The sequence below is a fragment of the Podarcis vaucheri genome (genome assembly GCF_965113315.1).
Source record: "Podarcis vaucheri genome assembly, chromosome: 6".
NCBI lineage: Eukaryota > Metazoa > Chordata > Lepidosauria > Squamata > Lacertidae > Podarcis > Podarcis vaucheri.
The window spans coordinates 34,615,385-34,643,282 of NC_138764.1; the positions used below are offsets into that span (position 1 = coordinate 34,615,385).

Genomic DNA, 27,898 nt, shown 5'->3' on the forward strand with positions numbered 1-27,898 from the left:
TAGCCGCGGCCTCGGCGAAGCCCCGCCTACCGAGGCGTCGAAAGCATAAAAGCCCGTCGGCCCGCCCCGGCCGCCCAGCCGCGCGCAAGGGGAGGAAGGAAGATGGCGTCCACCAGCCGGTCAGTAGCACAAGTTGCCGGGCGCTTCTCTAGATATAGGAAAGCAGGGGAAAGGGTAGAGGGGTGCGTCCGGGCTCGGGGTGGCGGCGGGGGAAGGAGAGCGGCCTGAGAAGGCGCAGCCTCGCCGCGGCTTGGGCTCCTCTGAGGGGGGAAGGTAGGCCCGCCGCCTCCAGTTGCCCTATCCGGTCTCCCTTTACCTCGCTCGCCGCTCTCCTCCGGCCGCCTCAGCTTGGGCGGCGGCCTTTTCCGCGGGGCCTTGGTTTTTTCTCCTCAGCCCACTGCCGCCTCCGCCGCTCGCTTTCCAGGCGCCCCGGTGGCCTCAGGTGGTGGTGGAGGACGCGGCTTGGGACGCCTTAGGCCACCTGCGCTTCTTCGCCGACCCCGTTTAAACGGACGGTGCCCTGAAAGCATCTCCCCGCCCCCCAGAAAGGATTCTGGGAACTGTAGTTCGCCCACTACAGAGCTATAGTTCCCAGCACTCTGAATACCCCCATATGGCGTGTAGGCAGCTTTTGACTTCTCCAAAACAAAGGATTCTGGGAACTGTAGTTCGCCCACTGCATAGCTACAGTTCCCAGCACTCAGAACACCCCATATGGCGTGTAGGCAACTTTTGACTCCCCCACCAAAACCATATGAATTGCTACACCACAAATTCTTTTCTCTCTCCCCCCCAATCCAAATTAATTTTTATTGGTTTTCCAAATCATTGCCACACTGAATTTAGTTTGAGACAATTTAGTTTTCTCCCCAAAACTGGTTTTGCAGCAGTGCCACATTTCAAGCGGCGGGTGATTCTTTGCCTAGGAGACAACTCCTAGGGGCTGAGGTCCCTTTGGCCCCTCCAGTAAAATATTTGAGGGGGGGCCTTCCCCTTCCCCCAAAGTTGATGGGCATTCCCATTCAAATGGTGGACGTGTGCCGTGTCATGCTTACAATATTTTATTCTCTTGTTAATTGTGTGTTTTATATTTGACTTGACTTGGCAATGTTTTATTTTGAAATGTTTAAGATTTTTTTTTGTTAAACATGTATTCTGTAGTTGACCTTCGTAACGTTTTATTTTGAACTCTTTAAGATAATATTTTAGTTTCCTATTCATTATGTTGCTTTTACTGTATACGTTATCTTTCTTCAGTAATGCTTAATTCTGGATTGCTTTATTGATGTTTTAATGCGCTGTAAACTGCTTTGAGATTTTTCTTTAAAATATGTTGACAGCCATGGGCATAGCCAAGAGGGGTCAGGGAGGGGCAGCTACTCGCAATCAATAAAATACATAGCAAACTGAGGTCCTGCCCCCGCCCTAACAAAAGGCCCAACAAAAATCCTGGCTACGCTTATGTTGGCACCCCGATTCTTTGCCAGTACTGGGAAGGATGCAGTAAAGCTGCAGGGCCGGGCAGGCACATCTCAGTAGGGTTAGGGTGAAATCTGATGGGCGTGCTGGGAGCAAGGCTGCTGTTCAGTCCTCCAGGTGTTGCTGAGCTACAGCTCACATCTGGAAGGCCATAGGTTAGCCATTCCTGCTGAGGGGAGTTCCCAGGATAGCCAGCTGACTTCAGGATGGGGCTTCCTTAGCTTGCAGCTTGTTGAGCAGGAACTGGGAGATAAACCTGCTAATGTTTTTAATATGGAGCTCAATTCATAGGGACAGCAGCTGGCATCTCCAAAGAGTCCTTGCTTTACCTGGAGCCGTGCTCTGAGTGGCTGCACCTGATTTCTAGGCTCATGTTTCTGTGTTGAGGAAATCACTTGTTTGGATGACGGCTCTTCGGCAGAGCTGGAAATTCACCCTCAAGATATTTCTATATGCAGAGTATATGCAAATGTTTGTTGTAACATTAGGATCTAAAGTTGCTTTCGTAATACATTTTTGGGGAAGCAATTGTGTGAGCAGAGCTGTTTTGGGTCCTGTGTGTATGCTGACTGTTGGGGTCTCCCTCTCTTGCAACATCCTACTGTTCTTATTTTTTCTAATGTTTTGTCAGAAGAGATGTTTATATTGTACATATTGTAATCCTTAATTGTAATGCTTTGTTTTGAAGTTGGATAAGGTTTGGAGGGATGAGGAGAGGAAGTTTGGGATTGCTTTATTAATTTTGTTCAGGTTTGACATTTTAAAATCCAGTGTATTTGGAGTGAAGGCTGGCTTCATCAGATATACTTAGAAGGATCCTTATGACTCTTTGCAATCCTCTTCTGTGAGACAGGGGACATACTGTTAAGTTGCACACCCATGAAAGTTCTTTGTTGGGCAACATTCTGACTTGCAGTTAGCCTAGATTAGTAATGTGATTTGCAAATGGCCTAGACTAGTAACATGAAACAGATCGTTTTGTACATGGAATTCACTTACTAATTTACTCACGTTGACACTACCTGCGCCAACTAGTGCTAAATGGTGTGGCCAAATGTTATTTTCCCCTCTAGCAGTTTGGGTTGGCTCTTTTCCTGTGCCTGCTCTTCCAGTTTGTTGCCTGGTGTATATACAACTTGTGATTATAAGCTTAGAAACACGAAGGCTGTTAAATTTTTGTGTGTGCTAATTCCAAAGCATTGTGGATGATGCAGGTCAGTGCAGGAAATCCAAAACTAGAGCAGGGCCCCTCACAGGGCTCCCCAATGATAATATAAGGCCCTTGGGCTGAAACACTTTAACCAGCAGGTGGCAACTTTATTGGAACAGTGGGCAAATTTTGATTTCAGAGGAAGTGGTGCCATGGGGTTGTGGCATAACACAAAATTAGAAGATATCCCCTCCGCCCCACCTCCCCAGCCAATGCTGCTTCTGGGCTTTTCTTTTTTCAAGATGAAACCCTGAACAAGGTGAAGAAAGTACAGATGAGAGTGCCTGGGTATATCCCCCAGCCTTTCCAACAGGCGTTTTTAAAACACACACACACACACACACACACACGATGGCTCTGAACAAGATGAATAAAATGTTCACTGCCAGCTCCACCTGGCTGCAAGGATATGCTCACTGCTTCTCCCCCCCCCCATCAGACTTATTTTTTTAACCCAAGACTCTGAGCAGGCTCCTCCTGCTAAATCCAGCTGCCCACAGGCAACAAAGGCCTGAGTGTGCTGAGATATTCTTGCCACTACTTCCTTTTCTCCACAACCCACTTCCAGACTTAAAAATGAAGGGAAAAAGTCCATGAGAAGTGCCTTCTGTCATTTCCAGCTGACTGGCGGGCAACAGGTCCGAGCAAACATTTTGACAGTGTCCTGGTTACTTTGGGGATACCAAGGAAGGCTCCTGACTGAATTGTTTTCTCGCTTTAACAAGCCAATTACTTCAAGTCTTCCTTGGGCCATACAATTCTGTTTATTGACTTTCCGTAAGACTGCTTTCTTCCCTTTTCACTTCCTAAAGAGCATCTTGTTTAGATAATTTTTGAGCTTATTATAGACTACCGCAAAGGAAGATAAATGCTGTGTTTACATTAGTTAAACAATTTAGATGATAGCAGCTGTAAGTTTGAGGCAGTCTGACCTTGAGGAAAGTAGGCTACTGTTTAAAGATGTTTGAATGAAACATTTCCTAAATTGACACTCTGTAGCATAAATATTGTACTATGCTTAAGCACTGTATTGCAACAAGAGTTTGTCTGGGAGCCATTGAGATGACAAATTTGTTATGGACTATCTGAAAGCTTGGCCCATTTTTAAACTATGTAGAAAAGAAAACCTCTTGAGTTGGAATCTATTTTGGAAGGGAATTAAAATGCAACCAGCAGCCATACCTTCCACAAAACATATCTTTGGTTATAATACAATATTTGTATTGTTTAGCCGTAGGCCATCACAAGGCAATATTCAGAACAAATATATAGCATAAAGCCAACCACAGGCATGACAAGAATGCCCAGTTATCCCTTATTGAACTTAAAACAGCAACAACAAAAGCACCACCATAGTACTGTATACATACATTTAGGTAAAATAGCTCTTATATTAACATTAACCAGTCTAATTTACACCCTGCTAATGTGCTTTTAAGTTCATAAATACAGAGGATTGGATACTCAACGTGTTTTGACATCTGTGACTCACTCACATGCTAAGTGGGAGTGTATTTAGCATATTTGTTTTAAATAATAGTTCCACTCCTGCTTCCTGCTTCGTGCTCATCTACTTCATGATAGTCATTTTAAGAATAGAGAATGTGGTTCTGTGTGGAGGAGCTTCTGTTTAAAGTTTAGAAATCCCACTGGGCATGTTGTAGCAATCTCGATTTCTTGTCTGGTGAACTTGCATTTTTTGATGGTATGACCATTATAGGGAGGTATCCCTGGGCTTTTTTTCAGCCGGAATTCACCGGAACTGAGTTTCGGCATCTCTTTGGTGTGTTCCGGCACCTCTGTAGTGTTGTGTCATGCAGAGGTTGCGGACAGCACAGCACTCTGTGTTGTGTGTCGGAGGCTCAACAACTTTGGCTGAGGGCTCCCCCCTAAAAAAGGACAAGTTCTGGCACCTCTTTTTCTAGAAAAACAGCCCCGAGGTATCCTGATACTTATACAGTGGTATCTCGGGTTACATACGCTTCAGGTTACATATGCTTCAGGTTACAGACTCTGCTAACCCAGAAATAGTGCTTCAGGTTAAGAACTTTGCTTCAGGATAAGAACAGAAATCGGGCTCCGGTGGCGAGGCGGCAGCAGGAGGCCCCATTAGCTAGAGTGGTGCTTCAGGTTAAGAACAGTTTCAGGTTAAGAACGGACCTCCGGAACGAATTCAGTACTTAACCTGAGGTACCACTGTATTTAAGTTTTGGTCTGCTGCTTTTGTTACAAGTTGACCACAGTGGTATATGGCCACTTAACAGATTTGTCAAGGTGAATGGCTAGCTGCAATAGTTGGTATTACGAAGCACAGTTGAGATATCAATTTCAGGGCTATTTCTGTCTTTGAGGCAAACAGATTTGTCACCAATTTCATGCCATGTTTATCAGCTTCTTTCAAATCACCAAGGAAGTAATTGCATATATAACATACAGCAAATTATATCCTGTCATGTCACATTTTGAGTTTCATTTAAAACCCCGAAAGCATTCTAATGCATTTTACAAGATCACTAGAAATTAGTAAAACTTCAAATATTTTGCATGATCAAGATGAATTAGGATAACGTTTTCCTCTTGAAATAAATGCTGCTTATCAGTTATTTTGTAATCCTCCAGATTTGTTAAAATGAGGTCTTATAGGGTTTTCATAATATGCCTGCCTTCTCTTTCGCATTTCCCTCTTATATAGCTCATTTTCTAAATTGCATAAAATATAATGGCAAGTGGTCTACACCTATTCAAATGTATTTTTATTTCTGTGAACTATGTGCATGCATATTTGTTTAAAATAAAGGACTCATTGGAGGTAGTGACTTAGTTGGAACCTTTTCTCTCATATGCTTTGAACGGCTTACACTTATTCACAAACTTTTCATAAACATGGTTTTTAATGTGAGTTGTCACACAAAGCTAAAATATTGCATTTGTTTTTAAGGGTGGATGTGCTGCCAAGAGTGACATGTCCGAACCATCCAGATTCCATTTTGGTGGAAGATTACAGAGCTGGAGATATGATCTGTCCAGAATGTGGACTAGTCGTAGGTGAGCAATTTTACAGTAGTTTTATATCTTATTCTAAATATTTTATGTTATTATATTATTTTTATAATAATATTTATTATGTTATCTTAAATGCTGAAATACTGCATTAAGAGCTTCAGTCAACACATTTACTTCTGTAACAAATCTTTGAGAAGTCTTTGCCACGTAGAAACCAACAGCTTGGTAACCTACAGATGTTTATGCAGATACTTCCTGTTAATTTAGTCACCGTAGATAACTGCCCCGTCATATTTTTTTCTGGTTTACCAAAAACATGGCAGACATTCACTGTATTTTACCCATGTGTCACCTCCAGCACATTGACCCAAAAAAAAGACTAGCCACAAAAGTTTCCAACCTGTTATGAGCATAAAGTCTCAGACTCTGCACAGTTTTGGAAACAGTTGAGTGTTAACTGATTTCTCAGTTGTGCGGGGTGTGGTTCCTCACAGGTCATTCTTTGTGGAGCCTTCAGAAGCTCCCTCTTGAGTTTTCAGGTATGGGTATCATATTTTAAGAAACAAACAGGTGTTGTTCAGCTCCAACTCCCACCATCTCTGATCCCCGGCGTTGCTGACTGGGGGGTGATAGGAATTACAGTCCAATAACATCTGGAGGACATAATATTTGGTTTTTAAAAAAATAATATTTATTAAAAGTTTAAGAATTAAAGAAAGAAATAAAAAAGAGAAAAAATAAACAATACAAATCAACACATTACAATACATATAAAAAAGCAAAAAACACAATACATCAAAACAAAAGCAAAAACAATTAAAAACAAATCCAATATTTCCATATCTTTATCTTTCATTAACTTGTTTCATCGACCTCCTCACACCTCCCTTTTTGTGTTCTAGTTATTAATTATTTCAGCAAATCCTTTCCATCTTTCAATGTTTTCTGTCATTTAATTATCTTAATTTATTTTAACTTTATCTTACTATTAAAACCCTAAAACTTATTTATACTTAACTCATAACATTTCTACTAAAGCCATATAATTTCATTCCAACATTTTTCTAACACTCATTAATTTTGCAACATTTCTCTGAATAATTTTTTTTTAAAAAAAACTTTTTTTCCAATTTTCTTCCACCATCTCTTCTCCCTGGTCTCGGATTCTGTCAGTCCTTTCTATCAATTCTATATGGTCCATCAACCTGGTGCCCTTCTGTCCGAGGCTCTTAACTCTTTTCCATGTCCCTTCTGCAGATCTTCTTCATATTTATACATGCACTTTACTTTATCTTCTGCTGATCTTGTTCTTAATTTCCTTCCTTTGGCACTGAGGAGTAGATCTCGGGGAAACTCCAACCTAACAATGTCTTTATTCCTTCTCGACAGGTCAGCCCATTCTCCATAGTCAGAACTAAAGTCCAAAAGGTATTTCAGAGCACCAATCTCCCCCTGACCCAAATCCAGATCCCAAAGGCCAAAACATCCCTGCATAAAGGGATCTATCCAACTTTCCTTCTCCAATCCAAGCAGGGCTCCATCCCACCAAATCTGGCTTTCTCTAGATTCGATCGTAAAAGGCAACAGCTTATGTTCATCAAATTGCCTCTGTGAGGCCGGGGCTCTCTCCACTTGAGTTACTTGAGGTTCAACAACAACTTTCTCCTTCGTCTTCTCCACAGCTTGCCATGTCAAAACAGATTCCTGAGTCAATTCCTGAGTAGTTTCTGTATAGGTATTGCCTTTTTGTCCCAAATCAGTAATTTTTTCTCCCAAATTGTCAATTTTAATAATCATCACATCCGTCTTCTCATGAAGCTGTTCCAATAAAGCACTTGTCTTGCAAAATGCAATCACTAAGGCTTCTTCTGTCAACATTCTTGTCCAAGGTCAATCTCTGATTCTCACGGTCTTTAATCTCTGCAGCTGGAGATGCATGTTAAGATGTTTAGAGATCCAATTTTCCGTTCTACTCACGGGTAGTTGTTTAGAGTCCAATTGTCCACAGGAAAAAGTCAGCGCTCTCCGGCAACAGCAATGTGGCTTCACTCCGTGAAAGAAGCAGTCGATTCGAAGCACCGCGCCGCTCACCCCACGTCACTCCGGATTCCCGAAACCGGGTTTCCCCACGAGTAGGGGAGGCGCAAAAGGTGCCAGCCGAATCCCACGTCCACAGGCTTCTCCCGCCTGTGGTTTTTAATGGGTCTCTGCCTCGCCGTGGCGGTTCAGACCCTAAATTCCACGGAGCGGATTCCTCCCGATCAGAGGAAATCCGCCATTGCCGGAGGCGCTAACCCGGAAGTCCTGGAGGACATATTATTTGGTTACTTCTGCTCTAGGTGGTGCAGAATCAGGTTGCTGTGAACCAACCAGACATAATGAAATGATAACTACATCTTCATAACTTTTAAAGACTTGAGCCGTCATGAAATCAGTAGAGTACAACATCCTGGCCAAATTTCAAAAACAGTGCTCTGCATTCTGACACAGCTTAACGTGTGAAGGGGCAGATTTGCTAGTTAGAATGAATTTTATCAATTTGCATAGATTTGGGGTTTCCACAGACATCAGACCTCTTGGAAATAAGGTGGTGAAAGCGGCTAGAGAATATGAGTTAATGTATTTATTCTATTCTCTAAAGTGTTGCTTTAAGATAGAAATGGTGATCTGCGGCCCCTGAAAGTCTTTTCTCGTTTCTTAATACTGACTGTGTGCTGTTCTTCAAGGTTTCCACTTAAAGAAGGAAACTGATAAAAGGTTGATAAGTTAAACTTCATGAGAAAAAAAATAAATTCCTTGCTACTAGTGAGTAGTAATAGATGTAGATAAGTATTACTTTATTTAAATTTATGTCTGGCCTGTCCTCCCAAAATTGCTCTGGGTCACAAACACAAAAAAGACAATTGAAAATTAAAAAAGAGTATTTACCACATCTAAAAAGAATTACAGTGGTACCTCGGGTTAAGTACTTAATTCGTTCCAGAGGTTAACCTGAAACTGAAGCACTACTTTAGCTAATGGGGCCTCTTGCTGCTGCCGTGCCACCGGAGCACAATTTCTGTTCTCATCCTGAAGCAAAGTTCTTAACCCGAGGTACTATTTTTGGGTTAGCAGAGTCTGTAACCTGAAGCGTATGTAACCCGAGGTACCACTGTACATACCTTCACACCTAATAATTCCAAGGTTGCCACGAACAGTATCTTTCAACCATCAAATCCTGGACCATCAGGGATGTTTCTAAATTCCTCCTGAACATACATAATGAAGGGGAGAGGCAAAGCTCACCAGGGAGGGCACTCCATAAATGAATAACTGCCACTGGTAAGGCCCTGTTGAGGGACAATGCCACCTGGGCAGCAGCCTGTTGTGCTCCACTAATAGGGCCTTCACTGCCTACCATAGGGCTTGAGACGTATGGGGGAAGATACTCTTTTAGGTGCTTCCAAGCTGTTTAGGGCTTTGTATGTAGTACTAACCACATGAATTGGGCCCGGTAGGTAACTATCAGCCAGTGCAGAACTGGTATCCACATGGTCCCATTATAGCAGCAGCATTCTGCACTAGCTGCAGCCTCCAGACCTTCAAGGGCAGCCCCATGTAACAGTAATCCAGCTGGTAGCTCACCAGTGCTGAGTGTCAGGCTACCCCAGGCCAGGAGCAGCTGTAGCTGCCAATCGTGTGCAGTGTATGCTACTTAGAAACAATTTTAACTGTTGCTATACTAAATTTGCTTGGCTGTGACTCCGCCTACCCTGCACTTTTAGGAGATGACGTTGTAGTTGTTTACTTCAGTATATAAGCAAGGAGTTGACGTGGTAACTCTTAGGGTGATAATGGGAGCATGATTTGCTGTGCTAGTAGAGCTCTGATTGGTTGTTGCATTTAATAACCACCTGTGTACTCATCTGTAAATACAGGTTGCTGAACCAAATCTGCATGTGGAATTATGAGACCTACACAGACCTAGCCATGGCATCTAGTTCTGGTAAAGTGTAGTGCAGGTATGGCTAACCTGTGGCCCTTCAGATGATGATGTTGGCCAGTGGTCAGGGAATTGTCCCAGTGACACCTGGTTAGCCACACCCATGATGGTTGAGTCTGAACAGGCAAATCCCTGGATCAAATCCCATATTCATCACTTAGTAGGTGGCTATAAGCAAGCACTGTTCTTCCTGCACTAAAGGGATAACACTGGCATGTCATACAGGACTTCTGAGAAAGTACTGTATTTTTCGCTCTATAGGATGCACCTGGCCATAGGATGCACCTTGTTTTAGAGGGGGAGAACAAGAAAAAAAAATCTCCCTCTCTGTGCAGTGCCCCTTCAGCGAAGTGGCAGGAGAAACGGAGCCCCTTCCATTTCTCCTCCCGCTTCGCTGAAGGGGCGCTACGCAGAGAGGGAAAGCTGCACAGCGCCTCTCCAGCGAAGCAAAGCCAGGAGAGCAAGAGGGATTGGTGCGCACTGACCCCTCTCGCTCTCCAGGCTTCAGCGAAAGGAACCCGAAGCCTCCGGAGCGCAGCGGGCACTCCCACTGCGCTTCGGAGGCTTCAGGCAGCTATCCCTGAAGCCTAGAGAGTGAGAAGGATCGGTGCGCACAGACCCCTCTCGCTCTCCGGAGCACGGCGGGAGCGCTCCCACTGCGCTTCGGAGGCTTCGTATTGCTATCGCTGAAGCCATGGAGCCTGCATTTGCTCCATAAGACGCACACACATTTCCCCTTAATTTTTGGAGGGGAAAAAGTGCATCTTATAGAGCGAAAAATACGGTATGTGAAGTGCTGTCAAGACTCTTAAGCAGGAGAATGCCAAAGGCAGATTTGAATCTACTGGTAGAACTGTGTGCTTTGCAGCACTTTCTGACTATTATTTAGTAGCAGCAGTAATTGATGTCCCCCTTCTACCAGAGAGCATCTGCTGGATGCTCTTTTCTACAGATGAGCCACTGCTTGCACCTGAGTGTGGTTGGTAAACCTTGGGATTTTAATAGAAAGCAAAGTAAATCTTGAAAGCCTCAATTCATTCCACCCACTACTCTAAAGAACTATATTAATATGCATCAGTGTTGATTTTATAAGTATGTATAACTAAGTATTCTTTGGTAAGGGCATTCTTTAAACAATTATCTGTTTGTACGACTTGGTTTTTCTAGGACTCTCTCCATGCTTCTCCTATTTAAATGTCACTTTCATTTTCAACATCCGTTCAGTTTATTATCAAAATGAGAAAACTGACACTGCCAAACAGAACTTCCTCTTCTAATCCTGGCACAAAATTAATGACTGATGACATATGTAGGTTTCATCCAGGCCTCCGTTGGCTTTTTAAAATTATTTTTTTATTTCACTATTTCAGATAAATACTGTGGTGGTAGTCAATGTGGCAGGCCCTTCCCTGAGGCTTACCAAAACACACCTACACATGCAACGCTAAACAGAAGTCAAGGGAAAAGGTAGAGGAGGGAGGTCAGAACAATGCCAGAACAAGCTGTAATTCAATAAGCATTTATATCTAGTGAGGGCCAGGGGTGGTGTTCTATGGCTTGTATATATGTGCTGTAGGGGACCCAGCAGCTCTTTTACCTCTGGCCAGTGGCGTAGCGTGGGTTGTCAGCACCCGGGGCAAGGCAAGTAATTTGCGCCCCCTAACCCGTGGATTTGCGCCCCCTAACCTGTGGATTTGCCCTAACCCCAGATGTTGCGCCCGGTGTGGCCGGCCCCCCCTGCACCCCCACGCTACGCCACTGCCTCTGGCTGTTGTGCGTATAACAAGCTTCCTGCTGCTTCTCTTCCCTAGGTCAATGGAAGTGCCAGGCTAGTTTTCCCTCTTGCCATTATGTTCTTTCTTAGAGGAGTTGCTAGTGCCTTTAGTCCCTTGACAGTTGGCAGAGTTTGGCGTGCTCTTCCCCTCACCTCTCGTGTATTTGAACACAATTTCTTAGATGCTTAAAGCATTAGTACCATAGCAACTTACATAAGGAAAGGCTACCCTGTTATGGTAGAGCACATTCTTTTTATCTGGTCCAGGGTTAAGTCTCTGGCAACTGCAGTTAACTCAAGGTCTACCATCTAAATTTTATTTATCACCTTCAGCTGTATTACTTAGTTCTGGCCTAGATACCGACATTGGATTTGTGTGGGTGCACTTCTGGGAAGTTAGAAGCTCAAAAGGAACTGCTGCCTCTTCTGGTTGAGAATTCCATTTTTGTAGTTGGTTGGTGTGTGAGAGAAAACGATGCATTGTGTTCTGTTCTTTTTCTAATCCCAGTGTTGAATTCATACTCCAGACTGCATATCTTCTGGTGCAGCAACAAGCTGTCTGCAATTGTTCACGTGCTCACCTATGAAACAGATTATTGGTTCTGGTTGTGATGGGTGGCTGGGGACAAAAGCTAAGGAAGGCTAAAAAGAGGAGCCAATGTTCAACCTGGGAAACTCTTAAAAGAAACCTTTGAGGTGTGAAACTGAACTCTAGACAGTTACAGTACTTCTTTGCAGAAAACTCCAATGAAACAAAAGAGAGAGAACATTTTATAGTTTACCATATGTAACTTTACCATTTATGGTTTGTTATTGTTTATTGTTTATTGTTACTAGCACTTTTAAATGAAATATTATAAAACTCTAGAAACAAACCAAAATGTAAAGTTGATGTCTTATAACTTTTACTTTCGAAGAGGAGGTCTGGTCATTTCACCAGTCACTAGATGGCAGCACATTACCTAATTAACAATTTGGACAAGTTCCATTGGATTGTGTGCTCCTGTTTGAAGGTTCTTAGAACCTTGTGCACTGTTTATGTAGCAAAAAGTTAGACAAAATGCCAACACATCAGTCCACGATACAGAATTCTAACTTGCTGTCTTAATGCTGTCCTCTAATTGGTATCTGTTTCACTGAACTTCACAATTGCAGAAGTAACTGACCATTCAACTCTTTCTGTTCTGGGTAACAGTTTTGTTCAGAGCTAAATTCCTCTTCAGTGATCACCTAGATTCATGGAAATGTGATTTGATTTTTCTTTTCTGCCATGCATTTTAAAATGTTTCCCCCCCTGTGTTTCCAGGTTTCAGGTTTAGGATTTCAGATTTCTGTTTTAAATATTGTTAATGTATTCATTTGCAGTTCATGTGAAGTTTTCTTAAACTCTTAAGTTTTGACCTCTTGGTATACAAAAGCCTTCTACAGATAAAATAAAATTCTTGCTAACTTACTAGTAGGTTAAGAAAACTGGAATACGCAGAAACTGAAAAAAGGTGGAGTTGTGTCCTGGCCCATGTTGACAGTTGTTTCTAAATCTAACTTCATTTAACAATCTGTTTAAGATCGTATTTTTTTAATAAGCAACTCTAGCAGCATCTCAGAAGTTATGGTTCCTTTTGTGTTGTATGATGAGTGGCTGGGTGCTGTAGGTGTATATATGTTTTTTATTTTAATATTAGCAAGGCTAACTTTCCTTCGAAAATGCCAGGATGTTTTTAATAGATACATGTGTGTTTTATTCATTTAAAGCACTTACTGGTGTGAATAAACTTTCAAGACTGAGAACTGATTAATCATATACTTCTCTAAATAAAGAATCCTAAAGTAGTGATAAAATTAGTATATGGAGGGATATGTCTTCACCTTATAGCAAGAGAACACCAGTATCTAAGGACTGAGCAGCAGTAGCCACAGAATAATATAAAGCCAATCGTGGCTTTTTGTACTGCTCCACTTCAAGCACACATCTAAAAATAGGCACTCTTCTCCACATTTGCCACTTTGTATGTTGCCCCATATGCATCTTGTGTGTATTGAAGACTCGGGGATGCTCATTGTATTATTGTATTTGTACTTAATCCAAATATATTTCTGTATTACTACTTGAGCAGTATAAGGAAATGAGTAAAAGGGCAACTCCGTGAAAGCAGTTTCTTTCCCTTCTGAAAGAGTGCCATCCTCTTTTATAAAGTAAATTAAAATCTCGATTTGAAATTGCCCCTGACTCTTCAACCTGGATGACTCACTGACATTTCAAGATCAACATGCTCAAAATAGAATGTCTTGGCTATCTTCCAACCCCCCCCCCCCCAATTCCTATCAATACTATCCAGCCTCTTTGCCCAGGCACTTAGCCTTGTGTTCTTTTTTTTCTTCTTTCCTGCAGAATTCATTTATTGCCAAACCCTAACTCCTCTCTCTTAACAGCATTGCCAATATCTGTCCTTTCAATCTCTACTTCTAATGCTCTGTTTCATGTTGTTTTCTTCTTGGCTATTGCTACTTCCTATTCTCTGGCCACCTTTAATCACACTTTGATTTCCTTCCCCCTCTCGGAGGCTCCTGCCTTGCTGACTGCATCAATGTTCTGACACCTCCATTAGTTCTCTCCAGCAAGGTCCCTTCTCCTTTGAACCATTACAACCTTTTTTGTTTTCCATGCCTCTTCATAGCTTTGCTCTTCTGCTCTTCTCTCTCATTATGTCTAGGTTTGAAACATAAAACATACAACCATTTCTGTCTCTCTACTGCTTGGGGTACTATGCAGTTTATGTGGCACCTATGTGGCCTTTAGTCTCTTCAATCATAGTTTCTTTTTTAAAGAAATATCATCAGTAAAAAATAATGATTAACAATATTTGAAAAATCCCTGAAGAATACCTACGAGCAGCAATAGTTGGGACATCTTCAATGAACTGATGGGCTTTGTAGTTAGTTTTTTAGGTTATACCTTTTTTAGATAGAATGCACACCTTCTGTTGCAACTGTGTTTTCATTTCTTTCCAGAATCACACAGATAATTTTCTCTACCACGATAAAAAAAATTGAACCAATAGTGTGCTGCTTAAATATATTTGGTATATGACACTGAATAGTTTTCTGTTTAACTTCCGTTGCCATCTCAGGGATACCCCCCCTTTTTTTTGCCAAAGTTGGCAGCGACAAAACAGTCTTGTCATTAAAGCAGGAATGGTGCATAATTCACAAGAGGGCAGATCCCTTTTGTGAGTCATATAGGTCATTCCCACTTGTGTGGAAAAATATTACATCATTGCTGTGCTCACTGTTCTATTTATACAACACCAGAATTTCAAGTACATTTGCTTTTTTTAGATGCAGTAAACAGTAACCAGACTGCTAGGCCTTAGAAGGAACAATGCTTAATCAAATATTTACATAGAGGCCAAAAGAGGAAAATGCTTTCTCCTATTTTAAACTTATATGGGGGAATAATGGCTCCCTGCCTTCATTGCCATACATGCTGTGTTCACTTTTTAAAAAGATAATCTTACTCCTGATTGATCCTTAAAAAAAAAAAAATCCTCTGCAGACAAGTAAGAGCAAAAAATAACATCTCAAATATGGTTCAAGAGTTGCACCATTTCCCTGCTCCCCATTCCTATCCCATTGATCCTTTTTTACAGTTCTCTCTATGACATAATGTTTCTGCACAAGGTTCAAAATAATATCCTCTTGACAATCAATAGTTATTTAATTTGTGTTCTCAAATATTTGCAGCTGTTATCCTTTGGAAACTTTGTGCTGAAGTTTTAAGCATTAAGTTGAGCACCTCTGTACTAGATTTTATACACTTTGGGGGATCAAAAAAATAACAGTATTCTCTTTATGCTAATTGCCCATAAACATTCTCAGCTGTGTGGCTCTAATGTGCAGCTTCTGTAACATAAGGGTGGGTACATTTCTAAGATTTGCCATCTCAAACCATTAGCAGGAGAAACTGCTTGGCTACCTTCATATTGCTCTGTGTAGTCAATCTGCTATCACAGTATTCAGGCCTCCCTTGGACAGAGATCATAAAGCAGTAGTATACATCTCCTTAATGACACTGTAAGCAACCACTATGATCAGTTTTAGTTGTTAATTGTTCCTCTAAAGTCTCATCTTCTAGGGGAAGCCCTTTCTGAGTCATAATTTGGAAAATAGCTGCTACTTCATGAAGCTTGTTGCTTTGGCATACTTACGACTTATGAAATCACGACACTATCTGGATTCTTTTCTAATGACTGATTATTTCCCTTTGCTACAGTCTTGATAACAAGCCAGCAGCTGAATATCTGAGTACACTTCATTAGCAGCAAATCAGTCTTCACAGTTTATGCTAAGCAGATTTTTTAAAAATACATTGGGAATTTGTGGTGCAGCCAGAATGTTCTCTCCATTTGCATATATAACGTCTTTATTTAAATACTTTGTAGGAAAGATATTGTTGTAAAAGTTTACTTTGAAGCTCATCTCGGCTTGAAATCTTCTTAATCTTTTCTTCTGAAATCTCAAAATCTGTATAGTATCAAAATGGAGCATAACTCTAGCTATACCAGAAACAGTATAATATAAAAGTACTTTCAAATGGAGTCTTAGCTCAGATTATTTTTGATTAGTGAAAAATTGCATCTGAAAGGTTCTAATATTTTAAAACCATATTCAGTACTTACAAAACAACCACCACCTGCCTACTGGTTTTAATTGACTCTCTGTTAAAAGGCAACCTTAGTTTAAATCTATTTCCTCATTGCCAAACCCCTAAAATTCCTTTTTTAAATACCAAAGGATACATACTCTAAGGTAACACTTCAATAAACAAAGCTACTGCTAGTTGGTTAATAAAACAAATTAATTTATTTTCATTTTACAGTCATTGTATTCTCAAAAAATAAGCAATGCATTCTTAGGGTGGAATTCATCTAACCAGCTCAGCCAGGGCTTTCCCACCTCGGCTCTCCCCACTAAGGGTGAGACATACATCACTATATCATTCAAAACCATATCGTGATAGCAGTTTAATTTTTTTTTGACCTGGCAATATATTGTGAATCATTAAGTGTGTGCGCTATACACACACACTTCAGATGTTGTTGGATGCCAACTTGCATTGGTCCACGGCAGCATGGCCTCTGGGCAGGGATGATGGGAGTTGTAAGCAAACAATATTTGGAGAGGTACCACATTGGATGCCCTTGTTCTAACCACTCAGATGCAGTCACTCCCTGAGAGAATCCTTGAGTGAGAGCTGGTTCCCCTGTGAACTCTTGGAAGTGTTTCGGTTAACTTCATTACTTACTTGTCATCTACAAAGTGTCACTAGGGTTGTTAGAACAGAGATTATCTGTTCTACCTCACACTTCCTAATTTGTGTAAAAAAAAAAAAAGCACACAAAACTATCGACTGTTGACTTAAAATGATTGCCTCAATGTTGTCTAAATGGTTGCTGCGGTTGTAAACGAAATGATTCTGAATGCATATTTGTGAACCTCTTGATGTATCATAGTATTTTAATATTCTTTTGGAAGCCGCCCAGAGTGGCTGGGGAAGCCCAGCCAGATGGGCGGGGTATAAATAATAAATTATTGTTGTTGTTGTTATTATTATTATTATTATTAGTATTATTATTGAGACGTTTCAAAAACAAAAGAATGATGATAAATGCTTTTTGCATACTCAGGTGACAGAGTCATAGATGTAGGGTCAGAATGGCGAACATTCAGCAATGACAAAGCAACCAAAGACCCGTCTCGAGTTGGAGATACCCAGAATCCTCTTCTGAGTGACGGTGATCTGACTACAATGATTGGCAAGGTAATATAAATCACGAAATACATTAATGCACAATATATGTACAGCAGCAGGGAGATTTTGGCAGAAACTTGGATATTGTTGCTCTTAAAGTGGCAGTGCAAAGTTGGGGATAAGCAAGCTGTGCACAGTGTTAGAAACTGGGGTAGAAAAGCTATTCACCACATGGCTCTTGGGACCTGGATTGTGGTCACCAAAACAGAATGCCTAGTTGCCTTTCCCCCCTCCCCAATTCAGCAACTCTTTCTGTTTACTTTTTCGTAGATAATTTGTTTGGGTCCCCCTCCCCCTCCCCAGTTTGTGGTAATGGGAGAGTTGTATAGCAAAGCAGGTTGTTCAGCGAACACAGAGGGACATACATTTAGGCATGTATAGGACAGTGACACCCAGTGAACTTCATGGCTGAGTGGGGATTCGAGTCTTGGTCTCCTGGGTCCTAGTCCTACAGACACACTAACCACTTCGCCACACTGGCTCTCACTAGGGAAAACCTTTTTTTGGCAAAGTCACAGCTTCTGTGATAGGTGGAGCTGCCGTTTTCTTTGTCTATAAGGGCAGCACTGTTTTAGACTAAAGAGGAGGAAGCTGACAGGCAATGCCACCCCCTGGGCTGGTTGTCAGACGAAAGGCAGGTGGGGCTTGATGAAGGCATTGAGGTTGGTGGGGCACTTGCTCAATTCACCCTAATGGACCAACTTCCACCACAGGTCTTGAAGAGATCCTGGAGTACTATCCCACTGGAGTTACCACTGCTGGATTCGACCTAGCTCACGAGGCAATGACACTTCTGTATTTGGTCTTGAGCTTTTGTTGCATTTGCAGGCTTTAGCCAAGTTATCTATCTCTATAAACCAGTCTGTAAACCAACTGATGCCCAGCAAATAGCATCCAAGTAACCCCTCAGGCTTATTTAATTAACTTCTCAGGAACATAAAACACACACATACAAAAAAAACAAGAAACAGAGCATATACATTGTGCTAATACCACCGCAACACAAAGTTAACAGATTATTAAACTGGGGAAGGGAGAAAGATGGGCGCACTGTAATTAAAAAGCTTAGGCAACGATGGCAATAGCTATGCCATTCCCAAAGAAACCTATTTAAGAGTGGAGAAAATGTTTAGGGCTGGGGCACTGATGAAGGGGTTGGGGGAAAGAAACAAGCCATAACTGAAGCCCTTTGATAGGGAAATGTGCAGAAAACTGTACTCATAAACTGATGAACGTAATGTTTCTGGATGCAAGAGAAATACTGCCCCTGGAGAAAAGGCAGGGGAGGTGGTCAAGAGAGATTAAGGAAGGCCAGGGTTGACTTACATCTGCCTACTAACATTAGAGAGAGAAAGCTGGGAGCCTACAGTACTCTAGAAAAGCAAGAAGTGCCATGGCAATTTAGGAGGCCAGCAGAAGCTGCAATACTTAAGGAGAAAACTTTGGAGAGGTGGGGGGGGGGGATTGTGAGAGCAAAGGGGAGCGGGAGAGTGTTGGTGTTTGGGTGCTTAATACTGCACCCCTCATGGTAGGCAGGTGGGCGGGCAGGCAGGCCAGAGAGCCGTCCTTGAGCCTTCTAGAAAGAGCCGGGCTCCATTCTCCTCCCACAGATGGAAAGCTGCAACAGAGGAAGAGAGTGAGAGATGAAGGAGGTGCTGTGCAAAGAGCCGATGCCTGAAGCAGGAGGAAGTAAAGTCTGCAGCCGCAGCAGAAGCTTCAGGCACTGCATCTGGTGCAATGAGAGCCTCTGGGCTCAGGAAGCATAAAATGCTGGTAGACCCCAAAGCTGGCTTGAAGCTTTCCCAAAGAGAAAGGAGGTGTTGCCTGCCCACTCTCATGTTAGCCTCCACCCTGAGGGAAGGAAAGTGCTCTGGCTAGCTGGAGGTAGAGTCCCAGCCAGAGAAATGCTGTCTGCTTGCTTGTTCAAAATTCCCCAGGTACCAGGCACATTTTGCGACTGGCATGAGTCGAATTGCCACCAAGTAAAGATGTCTTGTTGGCAGGTTTGGCGACTGACATCTCCACCATCTGGCTGGTGTGCAACAACGTTTTCTTATGAGCAAGCCCCAGCATCAAAAGACACTGCTGCGTGTCAGCCAACCAGCCAGTCTGTGGAGCTATCTTCCTACTATTTTTTTCTGGATTGTTTTATTTGATGTTAATATGTTGTAAACTTTGAGATTTTTTTCTTTAAAATATAAAGCAGCATAGAAATGAATGACAATGTCAGTAGCAATAATAATAAGCCCCACCAAAAAAGAAAAATGGCGAGTAGACAGTCTGTTGTGGCGACCGCAACCTAGGTTTAAGGCGCCGTTTGGCGATTAGCTGATATAGCTGAGTTTCTAACACTGCTTTCTTGATATCCATGTTCATACAACTACCAGGGACTGGTGTTCCCTGCATATCCATAAGGCGTGCTTTGTAGACCCCAGCGCTCATCAACTTTATCTTGTTTGAACATAGAGTTGTACCAGCTGTGCGGTGAAAGAAAAAGGAACTGAAGCATGTTCTGTATCACTGAGATGTTTGTCACTGCTATTTTGGGGGCTGCTGACTAGTTTTCCTTTCTGGATCACAAGCAGTTTCCATAGCTGGAAGAACTAGCAGTATCAGGAGATGATATATAAAAATAGCATAACTGATGATATATTCTGTGTAAGGTGTGTTTATCATCTTATGTTTGGTTTTATTTCTCCCATGATCTCCCCAGTCTTTTCAAACAAGGATTGAGCTGTGACCAGGATGCTACAGTCATACCTTGGGTTAAAGTAGCTTTGGGTTGAGCGTTTTCAGGTTACGCTCCGCAGCGACCTGGAAGCAACAGAACACGTTACTTCCGGGTTTCGCCACTCATGCATGCGCAGACACTCAAAATGATATCATGCACAGAAGCGGCGAATCGCGGCATGCACAAGCACGGGTTGCGTTTGCTTCAGGATGCGAACGGGGCACCGGAACGGATCCCGTTTGCATCCAGAGGTACCACTGTATAAGGTTAACCAGTACTAATAGAGGTCGGAGTTTTACAGGATGCCATGTTGTGCAATGATAGACTTCAGCATTTCTGTGAGAATCCATGTTCATGTTAGAGAAAATGTGCACTCCTTTGCTCTCACGATTGTAATGCAGGCTGGTCAGGCAGTCATTAGTGGACTGCCTACATGGCTGTGTTCAAATATTCCATGAAGCCTCCGCTTTTTGAACCGTCTCATAGTATTGCCCAAAAGTGAAGATGAAAGTGCAGGTTATACCCAGATTTCATTCTTGTCTGGTGAAGAAAAGTAGTCGGGAAAGGGCTAACTCCTGCTTTGTCCAGGGCTTAAACATTCTGGTATCAGTAGGTGATGAGTGGATCTCAAAGAAGCAAGATTTCTGCACAGTTGTAAGCTGTGTTACTCTCTTTTATTGTATTGGGAAGGTACCGTAGAGGCTTTACCTCAAGAGCAGCCAGCTTGGTAATATGGGCTGTGAAAGACATATTGAAAAGTCACTCTTTGCAGGACAACTTCTGGCTGCTGAATTCTTCTGAGCTGGCCAAGCATGTGGCTCAGGAAGCCTGGCAACCAGTCACCTGCTTAGCTGACTAGCCCTGCAGACAGAAGAGATCCCAGACAACAAAGGACTGTCAAGGTCACGAGTTTGGCAAGGGGTCAGAGCCCCCTGCAGCAGAAGGAAAAAGCCTAACCCCAGAGGCAGTGGAATTAGAAGCCACCTTGCTAAAGTTTGCCTCCTCCCTGTATTTAACTCTTTCAATATGAAAATGGAAGATATGTGTTTGGTGTTCAGATGCACAAAATCTGGGAATGTTTGGGAAGGGGACCAGGTTGGTTGGGGCAGTATTTTCTCCTCTCCTTCCAGACATCGTCTTCTGTCGCTACATGCACCTCTGGTGGGCTTCTTGCTTGCTGTGTTGTTTGCCCAGGAAGAAGCAGTGGATTTGTTAGGACTCTCATTTCCTCTTTCTGCACCCTATCCCTGCTGTTTTCTGTCCACAAAATGTAGTGTTTGCTTCTGAAATTGGAATAAAGTGAGTCCACTGTAGTCACAGTTGAAAACCTATGTTGAGCCATTCTTCGAAAATGTAGAGATGACCAGAACTTTGCTAGGTTGTGCAGTGTATATTACATGTGTTTTTCATAGAGAGCAACAGCTGGACTCATGAGCAATATAGTCTTTGCATTAACGTAATAGAGCAGGGGTTGTCAACCTTTTTCTGGACCAGTGGAAACATTTTGAATTTTGAAATAAATTTATATTAATTGTTGAACTAAATGGACATGACTAACTTGGGTGCATCAATTCCAGGGGGTAAAACATAGTTCAATACAACTGCAAGTTGTTTCTTTTTTGAGTGGGTAGGGTTCCTGTGGGGAAAGTACTGCTGGACCTCCCTGGGCCTGATGTGGGACTTCCCATGTAAGCAACCGGGACTTCCTTTCGCCATGAGACTACATGAAGTTGGAGTGATGTTGGCCTTTGAAGAAGGACTGAAATAAGGATGGCAAAACACACTAAAAGTGTGCTTTTCATCTAGAGCAGAAATTCCCAAACTTGGGTCTCCAGCTGTTGTTGGACTACAACTCCCATCATCCCTAGCTAGTAGAACCAGTGATCAGGGATGACAGGATTGTAGTCTAAAAAATCGCTGGAGACCCAAGTTTGGGAAAACCTGATCTAGAGAATGAAAGAGGGTCATTATGACCACCGTGTCTGTAGTCTACTTGGAAATAGTGACAGCCACATGACGGCGACTGCATTGTGATCTGTTTCTAATGACTTCATTACTAGGAGGTTGTAATAGGTGTTGCTTATTGTAGCCACTGAATCCTCACGTAAGTGCAAAAGTGGTCTTACTGTGTATAACTGGTACAAATTCCAGCAATCTCTGACACATTGTAAACCCTTCTTTTGCAGGGCACGGGCGCAGCCAGTTTTGACGAATTTGGGAATTCAAAGTATCAAAACCGGAGGACCATGAGCAGCTCCGACCGCGCGATGATGAACGCGTTCAAAGAAATCGCTAGCATGGCAGACAGAATCAACCTCCCCCGAAATATAGTTGTAAGTTCATGCCTCCCTCTCTCAAATTGTTCTGGCGTTTACTTAGTTAGCATAATATAATGAGCGCATGAATTTTTGATATTATTGCTAATTAAATGGCCTGGAGTTAATTAAATTTTGTCTGCTTGCTTTGAAGGATCGAACCAATAATTTATTCAAGCAAGTCTATGAGCAGAAGAGCCTGAAGGGGAGAAGTAACGATGCCATTGCCTCCGCTTGCCTCTACATCGCCTGCAGGCAAGAGGGCGTTCCGAGAACATTCAAAGGTAAGCGGGCAGCGTAGTGTCGGCTTCATCCAGGATCATCCAAAGTATCTTCAGCTAGCACAAGCTGCCACCTCGTTCTTCAGTATCTGAGAGCAGCGAAGCAAAACCTGCGATTCCCAGGAGTGGGCTTCGTGTTTTGTATCTTACTTGCCTTTTAATCACTTGTGCAAATTACCTGCAAACTGTTTGGGAAGGGGGCAGTCAGGCAATTATTGTTATTATCAACAAGTTACTGTGTGACATGGCTTAAGAGTGCTGAGATGCTCATGTCGTATCGGGACTGTTCAGTACAAGACAGTTCTACAGCGAAGGAAAACCAATAATTTGTAGAATAAATAATGAAAACTACTTTTTCTGGCATGTGCCCTACTGATTAGAAGACACTTAGCAGAATGTTTTTGAGCATTTGGCTGTGCGGTTTGGGGGCGCGTGCCAGACACTTAGGTATAGAAATGGAGCACCCTCTTTTCCCTGAGCCCAGTCCAAAGGGAGGAGTTACGTAGAAACTGCCTCCTAAGAGCCACGCAGCTGTATGGCTGATTGTATGGTAGCATTGAGTCACTGAGTATAACATCTGTGCTTCATGGGAGCCTATAGTTATCATACACCTCTTTCCTTGATTTGATTATTATCATTTTTTGAATAGCTGTATGTTGGACAGCGCTTGGCATGTGTCCATGTCTTTACAGGACTGCCTCACCAAGTCATTTCCATCTGCCCTGCAGAATGTTGATGCATGGTTCCCATAATTTCCACCCAAGATCAAACTGGCCCACAAATTTTAAAGTGAGAAAGGCAAGCAGGTTTAGGATCGTGGAGAATATGATTAGCATTGCATCCTAATATACGTTAATGATGTAATTTAAATAATTAAACACATGCAGCAAAGCAAATTGTCTTTAATGTGCATACTATTCCAGTGAAACTTGTTTTGTGGGTTTCTCCTTTTTTTGTCTTGTGGGAAGAGAAATACTAGCTAACAGTGTGAATGGACTGGAAGATTCATGAAAGGGCAGATGTATGCAAATAAAGAGTTTTATTTCCATGCTGCTCAGAACCTGCTCAGTTATTCCCTGCATTGGAAAACTATTGGTAAACATTGCTCTTTTCTCTCGCTCCTCCTCCCCACAGGCGAGGACTGTGGCTTGCTCTTAAAATGCTGCTAATTTCTGCATTCCCTACATATTGTGCCTGAGTCCTAACGAAATCATTCTATTAAATTAAAACCTGTGCTGTGGTTCTGAGACCCAACAACTGAATCAATAGCTCTTGAACTGATGCTCACTCCTCAGTGTAATTCCTTGGTGACTTTGAATGGAATGTTTCTCTTGAAAGTGGGTGCCGGTTTTGTTGACTACTTAGACTGAGTTACATATTTGTGCTGCGAAGACTTAAACGGAGGGTTAAGCTTTAATTGGTAGCAGGGAGAAGGGACTGAGAACGTTATTATCCTTAACTTATTGCAATCCTGTTCCAGCATTAATGTTGCGGGTGGTTTTTGTGGTGTTGTTTTCTCGTTTCAGAAATATGTGCTGTCTCCAGAATTTCCAAAAAAGAAATAGGCCGGTGTTTTAAGCTCATCTTGAAAGCTTTGGAAACGAGTGTGGATTTGATCACAACTGGAGATTTCATGTCCAGATTTTGTTCAAACCTGGGTCTTCCTAAGCAAGTCCAGATGGCAGCAACACACATTGCCCGTAAAGCTGTGGAATTAGACTTGGTTCCTGGGAGGAGTCCCATCTCGGTTGCAGCTGCAGCTATTTATATGGCTTCACAAGCCTCCGCAGAGAAGAGAACCCAGAAAGGTAACATTTCCATTTCCCCCTCCCCTTAGCTCTGTTAAGTCATTTGTTCAGAAAGAAAGAGTAATCACTGATGCAGAAAGCGCTATAAGGATCCTCCTTTTGCCATGATTTGGGATGTATAAGTAGCTCAGTAATAAGCCACGTGAGTAATTGCAAGGCTAAGGAGCCAGTCTGGTTAGTGTTGAATGAGGACTGGAGAGAGCCAGGTTCAAATCTCTACCTAGCCATAAAGCTTGCTGGGTAATGCTGGGCTGAGATACTCAAATATCTCTTGGCCTAATCTGCCTTACAGGATAGCAGGGCAGATCTGTGTTGTCTTGAGACCTCTGGAAGAAAGGCAGGATACAAATGTAATAAATAGCTAGGCACACTTAGTGAGCTTTTACTTATTATTATGCTGGCACTTGCATTATACAGCTGTAGGCATTAGGCAAAAACGTTCCTCTTTAACCAGGACTTTGGCTGAAAATAGGGAGGGGGTGGATTGTTGGGTTGTTTGAATTTTTATTAGGTATTTTGTGTTTTTATATTGTGATTTTGTGTTGTAACCGCCCTGAGACCTGCAGGTATAGGGCAGTATACAAAATAATAATTCATTTCCTTCTGAACCATGGTCTTAAGGCAATTTACACATAAAATAATAAAAAACACAAAACAACCAGTACATTTTAAAAAAAATTAAAACTCCTAACAAGTGTCCCCCCCCAAAAAACACACACATTCAGAACATGTGTGTTGTCATGCAGAGTTAGGAACATACCTTATTAAGTGGTCTAAATTAAATGTAATCCTCTCTAAACTCTGGCATTGCCTCTTTTAGTAAGATGTTCAATTCTGTCTAGTAAGGTTGCCATTGGTACATCCCTTAAATGGGGAAAGGATGGAAGTGTTCCTATGTGGACTGATCCAGTTCTAACCACATGGAAAGCCAAAGCTCTTTGCAAATCCTGGGAGTAAAGGTTCCTCTCATCTGGGCATGAAACACTGTAAGAGCTGAATTCATGCCTTGGCAATCAGTCAAGGGCTTTTGAAACAGCTATCAATAATCGAAGTGCTAAAAAATAAAAAAAAATCAGTTGATGACACGGAGCAATGGATCCAAACTACAAGAAAGAAGATTCCACCTAAACATTAGGAAGAACTTCCTGACAGTAAGAGCTGTTCGACAGTGGAATTTGCTGCCAAGGAGTGTGGTGGAGTCTCCTTCTTTGGAGGTCTTTAAGCAGAGGCTTGACAACCATATGTCAGGAGTGCTCTGATGGTGTTACCTGCTTGGCAGGGGGTTGGACTCGATGGCCCTTGTGGTCTATTCCAACTCTATGATTCTATGATTCTAGGCTTCAGGTAATACAGACAGATGGGGGGGGTGAGTGGTGCTGTGGTCTAAACCACTGAGCCTCCTGGACTTGCCGATTGGAAGGTTGGCGGTTCGAATCAGAGTGACAGTGAGCTCCCATTGCTCTGTCCCAGCTTCTGAAAACCTAGCAGTTTGATAGCACACCAGTGCAAGTAGATAAATAGGTACCGCTGTGGCAGGGAGGTAAACAGCATTTCTGTGCACTCTGGTTTCCGTCATGGTGTTCCGTTGCACCAGAAGCAGTTTAGTCATGCTGGCCACATGACCCGGAAAGCTCCCTCGGCCTGAAAAGCGAGATGAGCGCCACACACTCCATAGTCGCCTTTGACTGGACTTAACTGTCCAGGGGTCCTTTATCTAATACAAACAGAACAGCAGGTCCAGTCAACCAGACAAAGCCAGGGATGTTTTGCTCTGCTAACCTAAATTGCTACATGAACCTCTTTATTGAAAGCAAGTTGTTCACACACACACACACACACACACACACACACACCACTGAAGGCAATGGCACCTGGAGTAGAATCCCATTTGATGAAGTCCAGTCCAATGAGAGGGTTATGGGGGATGGAAGGTGCATCTTCCAGGTATTCAGGATGTGGCTTGCTTAAGACAGGAGTGGAGGATCTGTGTCCCTTTGGATAGTGTAAAGACTCCAAACCCTATTCAGCCCCAGCCAGCCTGACGCAGAATTGGGCATTAGGGTCTAGTGACATCTGGTTACCCATCCCTGACTTAAGGCCTTAAGAGATGAACACCTGCACTTTGAATTGGACCCAGGTCTGATTGGTAATAAAAAACCATATCCAAGTGTAAGTGCAGTGTGATCTTCGATTGGTTGCCCTGACAAAGTCATATTCTCCCGTCTTTCTATTGTAGTACTACATTGCTCTTGAGAAGCTTTGAGATTTTTACTGAAAGCAGCCTTTTAAAGGTTGTTTGTTTGCTTTACACTGTCTGAAGCTGAGCACCAGGAAGAATTGGGGAAACTACAGGTTGTTTTTTTGGAAACGCTCCAGCCTTGTAACTCTACTTGTCAGTTCAACTTGTCTGCCTTGGGTTTCATTTCAGAAATTGGAGACATTGCCGGAGTAGCTGATGTTACAATCAGACAGTCATATAGGTTGATTTATCCACGGGCTCCTGATCTTTTCCCAGCTGATTTCAAATTTGATACCCCAGTGGACAAACTGCCACAGCTGTGAATTTCCGAGGGTACGTCTATAGCCCACAGAGGTTTTGATTTTGACTTAAAAGCGATATGGATAAAAATGGTACTGTTGAGCCTTCAAGTTGCGGAACTGGTAAAACTATGTGAAAAAGCCTAACTGAGGAGTCAGAGCACACATTCCAGGTGTAAACAAAATAATTTTGTGGCATTTTTTATGTATATATTAGTGAAAGCAATTATTTAACAGCCATCAATTTCCTATTGTATGTACTTAGATTTCTTTCATAGAGATCTTGGTTGTTGTTTTTTTTGGAAAATATTCTAATTCTAATTCCTGAATAAACTGTTTTCCAAAAACCTATACTGTTCTGCAAGTTTCACTGTGTGTGTCTGTCTTAAATAAACATCAACTTGGAGCATACATCATCTTTTGAAATTCTTCGGTTCCTATTCAAGCATTTTTATATTGTTGCCCAAGAACTATTATTTTGGTTAAATGCAAGGTATATTTTGGGAAGTTTCAATCCAGAGTGAACATATGATATGCGTAACATTTCTGCAAGCATTTGAGCTTTGACTCACCCGATTTGATTTCTGCTGCCCCTGCTTGTGGTATTCTGGATGCTGTTTAGTCTCTGATAGGAGGAAAATTTCTGAAGACTGGTCTTGTATGAGAACAGGAGACTCTGCCATCCTTGTTCCCAGGTATGTTGTCCTGTTAATAACTAATTGAACTCTAGTACTTAAAACAGGACTAGCCCAGTAACCCTACCAACAAGCCACTTCAAAAGCGACCCTTGCCAGTCTGGAAACTAGGGAACAGCCAGCTGAATCCAAATTGATTCACCCTCCTTGTTTCCTTTGCTGTGGCCTAAATTTCCAGGCTTACTAATGCACTATTACAGAATATAGAAAGGGCAGTCTGGCCACACGAGGCTACTACTCCTATCCTGACATCTGTAGATGCAATGGTATCGA

General features: G+C 42.4%; 1 protein-coding gene across 1 annotated transcript; it reads left to right on the forward strand.

The window, feature by feature from the left end:
• On the forward strand, window positions 1–27,281 carry GTF2B (general transcription factor IIB). Its single transcript, XM_082227988.1, has 7 exons — window positions 1–119; window positions 5,628–5,734; window positions 17,133–17,266; window positions 22,175–22,321; window positions 22,458–22,587; window positions 24,111–24,392; window positions 26,821–27,281. Exons 1-7 carry the CDS (start codon window positions 103–105, stop codon window positions 26,952–26,954), a joined length of 951 nt encoding a protein of 316 aa, XP_082084114.1. The 5' UTR covers window positions 1–102; the 3' UTR covers window positions 26,955–27,281.
• The last annotated feature ends 617 nt before the right edge of the window (window positions 27,282–27,898 follow it).

Bases quoted from the DNA above. Each gene is read 5' to 3' on its own strand.
- GTF2B (XM_082227988.1), top strand. The intron at 17,267-22,174 runs GTAATATAAATC...CTTCTTTTGCAG, and splicing joins TGACTACAATGATTGGCAAG to GGCACGGGCGCAGCCAGTTT. The intron at 22,322-22,457 runs GTAAGTTCATGC...CTTGCTTTGAAG, and splicing joins ACCTCCCCCGAAATATAGTT to GATCGAACCAATAATTTATT.